General features: G+C 44.9%; 1 protein-coding gene across 1 annotated transcript; it reads left to right on the top strand.

Annotated features, from left to right (window-relative positions):
• Positions 1-438: 438 nt before the first annotated feature.
• On the top strand, positions 439-8,127 carry LOC134409686 (ras-related and estrogen-regulated growth inhibitor-like protein). The gene is made up of 4 exons (XM_063142566.1): positions 439-614; positions 1,776-1,829; positions 4,817-4,893; positions 7,458-8,127. Exons 1-4 carry the CDS (start codon positions 476-478, stop codon positions 7,881-7,883), a joined length of 696 nt encoding a protein of 231 aa, XP_062998636.1. The 5' UTR covers positions 439-475; the 3' UTR covers positions 7,884-8,127.
• The last annotated feature ends 1,986 nt before the right edge of the window (positions 8,128-10,113 follow it).

Here is a 10,113-nt window from a genome sequence, read left to right as displayed (position 1 = left end):
TGAGGCAGCTGCCTCACTTTGCCTAATGGTTGGGTCGGCCCTGCCTGACCGAGGATCTCCCTTTTGCACAAAGGGCCTTGCACATGGGCTTATGGGATACATGTGTAATATATTGAAAGTTCTGGAGGCTCAGTATGCATAGAAAATAACTGAGTCCCACCCAGATTCTTCCACTACTGGAAAGTGAGGGTTGGTTTCTCCACTCGATTAATTTTTTTTTTTTTAATGGTGATTCCAACGTGAATCAAATTAGCCAGCTAGATATTCTGTTTCATTGTTGTTTTAATGCTGAGGAATTTGTTCAATTAGTAGCTCCTGTGAGGGAAGCCCCTTCCATTCATTAGGAATGGTATGATCCATGCAAAACACTCCTACAGTTTCAAGTGCAAAAGAGAGTCATTCTCATCCTGACTGGAGAGAGAGAGAGAGAGAGAGATTCCCTGGCTGACAGACTGAGCGAAAACAGATTTTATCAATGGTCCTCCGAATCCCTCTCCGTCGAAGTGCTAGCTTCACTCCAGACCACCAGCCCGTGGTGGAGGGATCCATTCCCACGCCACTGAAAATGGAAGCAAACATCGTGGTACTTGGAGCAGACCAGGTGGGGAAATCAGGTGAGTTTTGTCACTAGAAGGGAGAGGAAAAGTCAGAGAAGATGAGCTAAAAGTAGAAAATCGTGAGCTTCAAAACACTTTCACAAAGATCAAAGGAGATCGGGGTGGTTTCTAAACTTGATCTGCCTGTAAACTTAATTTGACATGCGTCGTCCAAAGGGGATCAATTTTCCCTTCCAGAAAAAGACAGATAGGGTAGTAGTACATAGCCCAGCAAGGTAGCATGAGTTCAGCTCAGTATTATCCGTGAGCAAGAAAAGTTGGCTAGTCTACTCACTGAGCAAACTGCTAAATGTACTTATCAGATTTGTGAAACGGAGGTGAAACATAGGGGGGGGGAGAGGAATTAAGGAGGTTGTGCACACTGCTCTTTTTAGTCTCAAATGTTTGCTTTTAAGCACTTACAGTGGAATTGTCTGCATGTTTACTCAGAATTAAGTCCCAATTACTTCAATTGGACTTACGCCCAAGGAGGTGGTATAGACTAGGATTGCAGCTGTAATTCCATAAAACTCTAACCTCAAGCGTAATTACCGTATCCAAACACAAAATGCCTTCTATTATTTTATAGGTAGCTTCAATGCAAAGAAGCCTGCTTGTCCCCAGTACCAATATAGGATTTGAATGTTAACTAAGTCATTGCTAGTAAATTAGCAGCCTGGACATATGCTCCCCGTAGAATGAAATCCTACAGAATTCACTTGAACTTACTCCCAAGGAAAACTGGGAACTTACATGAACACATACCTTTGAGTAAGCTTGATTGAACACAGTGGGACTTAGTTCTGAGCAAACATATTTCGGTTTGCTTTATAAGGATGCAAAGGATGACCATCTAAAACTGTTGGCAGTCATCCTGCCTTTGAATTTGGGATAAGCACATGGTTGCAAACCTTGTGATAACTTGGGGTTGAGGTGCAACATTTACGTTTTATGACTCTGCAGAAATTAAAAGATTTTCTCCTAGGGGGGAAAAAAGTTAAATTTTGTAAGTTACGAATCCTGCAAAACTGAATTTTGAGAATGTTCGTATTGGCAGATTTGTTTGTTTGTGGGGCTGGTTCTTCCCCCCCTTTCTGTTTTCTCAGTCTGAAAATAGAAATAAGTTCCATCTCTCAAGCCATCAGATATAACAGCTACAACTCCCACGCTTTTTCGCAGCTTTGACAGTGCGCTTTCTCACCAGGAGGTTCATTGGAGAATACGGGGATATGGGTGAGTGTCATCAGTGTCATGTGGACACATTCATGCTTGTTAATTCTATGTCGACCTTTAGGAGGCAGCAAGGTCCGCTTAATCAAAGAAGTCGCCGCTGCGAGCATTGATTCAGGGCAAAGCGCTGGATCATTACCTTCTGCTGTGACACGGCGATGAGAGGTGTGTGGGCGGGTTGCTCAAGAGTGCACACTTTGCATGCATGAAGCTACAGGTTCCATGCCAGGCACTTCCAATTAGGGCAGCCCAAAAAACCAGATATATATTTTTAAGCGGACACAGAATTGCCTAAAAATTGCAAGTACTAATCTATATACATTGATGCAAATTTAGAAATCATTACTATATTTTAAATAGGAGTACAAGCATAGGAATACAAGTGCGAGGACTGTGTGACAGGTCAGCTGTGTGCTGTCTCAATCTGTTGTGGCTGGGCAAATTCAAGGCCCCTGACCGAATTCCTTTTAGAGTTCTCTTTAAACTGGACTTGAACTGGACAGCCCTCCACATAGAGGACACCTTCAAATACACGGCTTTCCTTATATAGCCCTTCAAATGAGGAATGTTCTCTGTAAAGGCCACCCTAGTTTTAGTTAAGGGATTCTCTACAAGCCCAGTGTCAGCTTGTGGTGTCCTCAGACAGCTGTTGAGGGCTCAACTAGGGTGACCAACTGTCAGGATTTCCCCAGATTTGTCCTGGTTTTTGTTCTTTCCATGGTGTCAGGGGGGATTTTCTATAATTTTCAATAATGTCCTGGAATGACACACCTTCCCCTTTAAGGCTGCCATTAGCATGGCAGGAGGGAATGACATGCTTTCTTGAGGCACATCATTCCCCCACCCCGAGCTCCAATTGAGATCTTAAAGGGGAAAGTGGGTCATTCGTGGACATTATAGAAAAGGCCCCAATTGGAGTGGATGGTGGTGGTGCAGAATGAAATCCTTTCCCCTCCTCCACTCCAATTGGGTTCTTTAAGGTGACGGGGGAATAACGTACTTTCTGCAGGACTCAGAAAGCTGCTTCCCCACACACACACTAGGTGTCCTCTTTTTTGGTTTCCCAAATATGGTCACCCTAGGCTCAACGCGTTGGCACTTGCCCCCTCCAACCTGGAATCAGCTTGCTCCCCTGAGCCACCATGGAGCGTGACTTGGAGCTGCCATTTTAACTTTCCCCAATGCAGCATTCCTCCAAGGCATCCTGGAGAATTAAAATGGCTGCTCCAATCTGCCCAACGCTGATTGCAGAGCTGCTCCCACAACTACCAGGGCCAAGTGAGCCCACCTGGACCACCAAATGTTGAGGCCAAGGGGGACTCTGCAGACCAGAAGCTGGGCCTGATTTTAGGCCTGTCTCTCAGGATACAGCTGTCACAAGGAGGCTACTTATAAATGCCTCTACCTAGTAGCTGTTGCCAGGGCTGACGTCAAAGCTAGGCATGGTTGGGCACCTGTCAAGGGCCCACATCCCAGCAGGACTTTACTACTACTTCTACCTGCTCGTTCACCTGCCTCTTGCTCTGCTCCAGACAACGGTGGTGGTGAGAAAGAGGAGCAGGAGATGCCACTGCCTACGTGCTCACTGGCTCTTTGGCTGTCAAAGAAGCAAGTGGTAGCGATGAGAAAGAGATGAGGAGCTACTGAAGCTGGTGACAATGGCAGTGAGAAGATAGACTCACTGATGGAAGGGGGTCATTGAGGGGCTCTTGCCCACGCGCCCTCCAGAACCTGGAGCCAGTTACGGCTGCTCTACATAGTTTCCCATTTGTTAGTCCCAGATGGGTTCCACAGGCTTGCGTCCATTATGCCACAGAAAACATTGCTGGTGTCAGATTATTATTATTATTATTATTATTATTATTATTATTATTATTATTATTATTATTGATACAAAAATAAGCAATGAATTCAAACAATCCCCTAAGAATTAATATCAAACCAACAGTTATGTGAATATGTATAATATACAAAAGGGGGGGGGAAGTGATTGATACAACTTCTAGGGGAAAGAAGCTTAATCAAATAATGAGAAAAAAATATAAAGGAAGAAAGGAGACCAAAAAAGGAAAAGAAAAGAAAGAAAACCCCAAATCATAAATGTACTGTATTCCTTTATTTGTTGTTACAATGTCCATATATTCAGAGCTGAAGTAGGCATTATTTATTTCTTGCATTTGTATACCGCCCCATAGCCGAAGCTCTCTGGGCGGTTCACATAATTGCTGCTGTCAGCTGTTGGCGACAGGGAGACCAACCTCAAAACTGTATTCTGTGGTGTGGAGAGTAGGATGATTTATATTACGCCTTTTTTCTTCCAAGGAATCCAAGGCGGCAAATATAATCCTCTCCATTTTATCCCCACAACAACAACCCTGTGAGGTAGGCTGGGCTGAGAGTCTATGAGTCTGTGACTGGCCCAAAGTCACCCAGTGAGCTTCCTTGGCCGAGTGGGGACTAGAACCCGGATCTCCCGACTTCCAGTCCGACACTTTAGCCACTACACCACACTGGCTCTCAGTCTGCTAGGCTGGTATGCTCAACATGGCTCTCTTGGGTGCAACTGCCACAGACCGTGGTGTTCATATTGTGAGAAGCAGCTCTGGTTTAAAGGTCTAGATGAATCCCGGAGTGCTGCGATTATTCCGGTTTATTCAGCTTCTTCCACCTCTATTGCGTTTTTCAGAGCAACTGTGGATTGCCAAGGGAAGCCAGCTCACTGCGCCACGGAGTTTACAAATTATGTTTTGACAGAAGGAGCCCAATCCAATTCTCCATAAAGGCATAAGCCCATGTGGTTGGTGGTCTGTTTCAAATCCCCAGTTCATGTTTCCTGTTTCGTGGGGCTGCTGCCAGCCCCTGACACCTGGAGAAGAATGCTAAGTTGGAAAGGGAGCAGTAGTGCAGGAGATACCAAGGGGAGAAGAGACAATTGAGTTCTTGGGAGCGGCTTTCTGGCAATTAGAACGTCTTGCTTTTTCCCCACCCAGAGTCGATCTACACCCACACTTTGGCAGTGGAAGGCAAAGAGATTCTTTTTCACATTTGGGACTTTCCTTGCTCGCAGGTGAGAGAGCTCTCCTACACACTATCACATTCATTCATTCATTCGTTTTATTTTCAGTATTTATATGCCACCTTATAACTGCTACTACAACAAAAAATATTCCTAATAAAATCATTTGTTGTTCCTTTCCTTTCCTTCCTTCCCCCTTTTTTAGAGGTGGGGGGAAGTAAAGAAAAATTAAAATTACCGTATTTAATAATAATAATAATAATAATAATAATAATAATAATAATAATAATATATTTATTTCTTACCTGCCTCTCCCTTTGGATTGAGGTGGGGAACAACATTAGAACAGAAATCAATACATCTTAAAAATTCATGATTTAACATTGATCTGGATAGGCCTGCCGGAAAAGACTAGTCTTTAAAGCTGCCTTAAAATCACACAGAGAGTTAATTTTACGAATCTCCTCCGGCAGGCCGTTCCACAATCTGGGGGCGACAGAAGAAAAGGTCCTCTGGGAAACTGATGTCAGTCTAGTTTTAGCTGACTGAAGTAAGTTCACCCCAGAGGACCTGAGTGTGCAGGGCGGACTATATGGGAGAAGGCGATCCCGCAGGTAACCTGGACCCAAACCATTTCTTCGATTCTAAGGCACACTTTTTTCCCATATAAACATCTCTAAAAACAAGGTGCGTCTTAGAATCGCGGGTGCGATTATTATTCTTAGAATCAAAGCTTTTTTTTTTCCTGTTGGTGGTACTGAAACTAGTGTGCGTCTTACAATTGATGGCGTCTTGCAATCGAAGAAATACGGTAAAACAATTTCAAACAAATTCAGTGCAAGCAATAATTAGAAGAATATAATCTCGAAGGTATGGGAAAGTAAGAAAAATAAGGTAAAAACTCTGCACTAGATTACTTCAAGAAAAACACACACACACTTCATTTTCGAATTCGCCATGGAATTCCTAAAGAATGGAGTTGCCAATATCTATCTGTCTGGCATTTTAATTATGCTAATCATGAGAACAAGTAAGTTGTGACTCATTTTTGTCTTATCTTCCTCCAATGGCAACTGCTGATTTTGGCAGCTGCCTCCTGGCTGCTATTTTATTTTCCCAGAATGCCTCAGAAATTGCACTATTCCTGGGCAATCTGAGTGAAAATGTGATTTTAATATTTATATGTAAACCACTTAGGGATTTTATTATGTTTAGTGGGATATAGAAATAAATAAATAAAATGGGAGTTGCCAAGAGGGGCTGCCATTTTCTCTGGGGGTTGCCCATTTTTCTCCCTTGGAATAATACAACATCCAGGGCATTCTGGGAAAATAAGATGGTGGCCACCAGGAGGCAGCCTCCCAAATTACCTCTTCTACCACCGCCATTAGAGGTAGTGGCAAAACGCAACACAAAAACCTAAAAGAAGGAAAGTAAAAGAACAAAAGACATTGAAAATGAGTTTGAGTAACAAACACGAATATACTTTAAACAAATTAATAACAAAAGCAAAATGGAATAATGAAATGAACTTTTTTCCCCCTTATAGGCCTCCTAGTAACAAGCCAGGAAGCAGCTTGGATCAAAAGAGTAATGATGGTTGGGAAATCCTCAGTGGATTCCAATGAGTTTGGATTTGTACAAATCTAAACTCATTTGCGAATTTTGTAGCAGACCAGCTTTTTCCAAGAGGTTCAGATTCCATGGACTTGCAGACTGATTTTTCACTTGGGGGGGGGGATTTGCACTAATCCACCCTTATGCTAATGCACATGAGTGCAGGTGTGCGCTTTCACATTTAACACCAATGCACATTTGTGTCATGTGCACTTTCACAAGTGGAACAAAATTCTCATATATCCCTAACATTTTTTCATTTCCATCAATGAGCAGATGATGGAATGAAGGACACCTGACAATCTGTGAAACATGGATGGGACAGATTGAACAAAATCCAAACATTTGTACCAAAGAGTAAATTTAGTACTCAGAAACAGGATGCCCAGACTGAGAGAGTGCTGCAAGCCTTGAAGCTCTGGATCAGGCAGTTGCTCAGGATTGGCTTTCCAGTGTCACCTGACTATCATGACCAAGGGGATTCTGGTCCATGATATTTGTATCCTGACTTGAGCTTCCTGCAGGCCCCTCCTCTGGTGAGCAGTCCTGGGAGTACAGGAAGGAGAGAACTGGGAGTTCACTAGGACAGCTCCCAGTATGAGCCCCATGACACCTGACATGGAATCTCAACCAAGATGGCACCCTGGATGTCATGCATCTCTTAAGCTCTTCCAGAAGATCAACCTTGGTTATTAATATTATCGAACTGCATCCTCTGATTTCCCAATATATTTCTGGCGGCTGTTATCCTAGAAATCGTAGTCAATTGCATCGAACAGTAAATTGAAACACTGATAAAGGGCACAATCCTATGCATTTTAGACAGAAAAAAGTCCTACAATTATTCCTAGCGTGACCCAGCCATAAACCCCATTTAAATCTGCTGACCCACTGATTTAATTGGGGCACCCTTTTAGTCAATCTAAATATTTCTTTAACGAATCAATGTAACCACTTTGTTGGCTAAACGTGGCAGGCTTGCTTATTTCCTTTCTCAGGAGCGGACGGACGACAGCTCGTCCGAGGATAAGCGCGTACAGTGGGCTGACGGCTTTGTCCTGGTCTACAGCATCTGTGACCGGGCCAGCTTCAACAGCGTCCAGCCCAAGGTCCAGTTCATCAAGGCGGCCAAAGAAGGGCTGAGCCAGGAGAAAGTGCCCATTGTCATTGTGGGGAACAAGCGGGACCTGCATCATCGGCGAGCCGTCTCCAGCGAGGAGGGCCGGCTCCTGGCACTCTCCATGGACTGCGAGTTCTACGAGGTGTCTGCGGCGGAGGCCTATCATGGGGCCGTCATGGTCTTCCACGGACTGGCGGAACGCATCTGCGAGGCCAAACTGGCCCTGAAGAAAGGCACTGGGATCCGCAGCATCGTCAAGAGTGTGTCTGCTGTGTTTGCCCGGAAAAGGACAGACTCGATGTGAGATAAGATGGGCTGGGAATTTGGGAATACCGGGGCCTCCGGCTTCCTCTTCCACACAGAGTGGAACATGTGATCTCTCTTGCCTCAAGTGATGTGCCTCCTCATCCCTCTCACCCCTGTACCTGAGACAGGAAACGGCAGGATCTTTCCAACCCAATAGACCTGGGATGTCAAAACACAAGAGGGGTCAGCCTTCCCACAAGGGAGGAAACACAATTGTCTCCTGCACCCTGCCCCAAAACCTTGAGACTATATGATTTGCATCAGGAATGGGCAGCTAGTGTCTTATCCAAGGCCACCTCATAAGCTTAATGGCTAATCCAAGGGTCTGAATTTAGGTCTCCCATACTGATGCGCAGCACACTAGCCCCTATACAGCAACATCTTTTGTATGGGGCCGAAAGGTCTGCACCATATGGAACCGCCTCACTCCACCGTACACACAGACAGTAGTTTCATTCGATTGGGGTGCAAACCCTCTCTCAACCCAAGGGCTGGATTCAATTTTGGAGCAGCTCTCAGGGGCTGCATTGCAGTGAAGGGTGGGACCAAAAGCTTCAAAATCCCCCCCCAATATAAGCCTATTTTAGCTTAAAAGCTCTTGCTGCCAGTAATCAACCCTTAGGAGGTGCATTTCCGCCTTTTAGAATGGGGGAAAACCCGTCAAAAAGCTAGGAGAACCAAAGTAGGGCCAAGGCAAGATGGCATGGCTTTCTTGGGTGCTCCAGAGGGCTGGTTTGGGCCCTGAGGTTCAACACCACTGCACTAGACAGATGGGACTGCAAACCTACTTCATAGGACCATAAGCAACTTTTAAACAGAGTCACCCTTGGGGCGACTGGCCCTGTATAATCTCTCTTGATTGGCCGGAGCTCTCCAGAGCGCGTCACCCTCCACCACCCCAGCTCTGCTTCCTGAGATTCTTCAAGGAGAGATGCCAGGAGTTCAGGTTTGAGAGGGCCATTGGCAGGAGGCTGGGCTCTCTCCTACATTGGAGGACTCGTAACTCTCAGGCTTGTCTGGCAGCATCAGGGCTGCCTGTCATCAGCACAAAATGGCTTGAAGCCAGCTGCCATTTTAATTTCCCACAATGCCACTGGGCGATGCTCTGCTGGGAGCATTGAGGGACATTAAAATGGCAGCTTGCCCAGCTGTTCAGAGCAGGGGGTGTGGGGAAGGGCAGGGCAGGCATCAATATAGGAGTCAGCCCTGCTTGAGGCCAGGAGCTGCTTACAGTGGCTACTTATACATCTTCAAATAAGAGAACACCAATTTGCATAACATTTCCATGTGTTTGTTTTAGACATAGCCGCAAATGTGGAAGTGATTGCTACCATTTAAATAGAAATACAATCCCTGCCACCGTAGTGCGGAAGACTGTGACGAGGTGACCCGTTCTGCCAGGTGATAACTTTTGATCGGCAACGTCAACATCTGGCACTAATTTCTTAAGAGTCCTCTTTAAACCGGACTTGCACTGGACAGCCCTTTCAATAGGGGGCGCCACTCAACCAAGCACTGTCCTCGGATAGCCCTTGTATCTTTCCAGTTTATCCTTTGAAAATAGTTAGTTTTAAATTCCTGTTTTGAACGCCCTTGTTTTAATTGTTGCAAGGTTTTGTTGCTTTCAGTGATTGCACACTGCCCAGATAGATTTTTTTTCAGCAGATGAGGCTGTATATACGTGTGAATAACGAATAAACAAACATTACATAAATAAATGAAAGACTGTCCTCTGTAAAGTAAGGCACATGACCGGTCCAGAGCTGCCTGAGGATGCTGGTGTCAACAGCTTGCAAGGACTCAATCTGGGACTTGATGACCCTGTTCAGATGACACGCTAATCCATGGTGATTAAGCATTTTGAGCTGTGTGTGTCATGTGGACCATTCATAACAACAGTTTAAGCATGCTCACTATTTTTTATTTATTTATTAATAACCCTATTTGCTGCAAAAGGGTTAGTGGCCTGAGCATGGCTTGGCGTTGCCTGAACAGGTCATCTGCAAAGCATCATTCTCCCCTTCTTAACTGAACGTGCAAGCACCTCTCCTGATAGATATTAGTGTAAAAAAACCTTCCCTGTTCCCTCCCCAGTATTACCAACTTGGAACAGGCATATCGTCAGCTGCACTTCTCTGCAGAGACGCAAGGATCTATGCCAAATTCTCCTTCAGCCTCCAGTTCCGTTTTCTCACTCGCTGTAAACGCAGCTAATTATTACCGAGCTG

The sequence above is a fragment of the Elgaria multicarinata genome, chromosome 16, assembly GCF_023053635.1.
Source record: "Elgaria multicarinata webbii isolate HBS135686 ecotype San Diego chromosome 16, rElgMul1.1.pri, whole genome shotgun sequence".
Lineage (NCBI taxonomy): Eukaryota > Metazoa > Chordata > Lepidosauria > Squamata > Anguidae > Elgaria > Elgaria multicarinata.
Note: the sequence above shows the minus strand (reverse complement) of the source record. Positions and strands in the feature narration are given on the sequence as shown.

What these genes read in the sequence shown, in the direction of transcription:
- LOC134409686 (XM_063142566.1), top strand. Translation starts at nt 476, where the DNA reads ATGGTCCTCCGAATCCCTCTCCGTCGAAGTGCTAGCTTCACTCCAGAC. An exon ending in AGACCAGGTGGGGAAATCAG is followed by an intron (nt 615 to 1,775) that starts GTGAGTTTTGTC and finishes GCTTTTTCGCAG; the next exon opens with CTTTGACAGTGCGCTTTCTC. An exon ending in GGGACTTTCCTTGCTCGCAG is followed by an intron (nt 4,894 to 7,457) that starts GTGAGAGAGCTC and finishes TTCCTTTCTCAG; the next exon opens with GAGCGGACGGACGACAGCTC.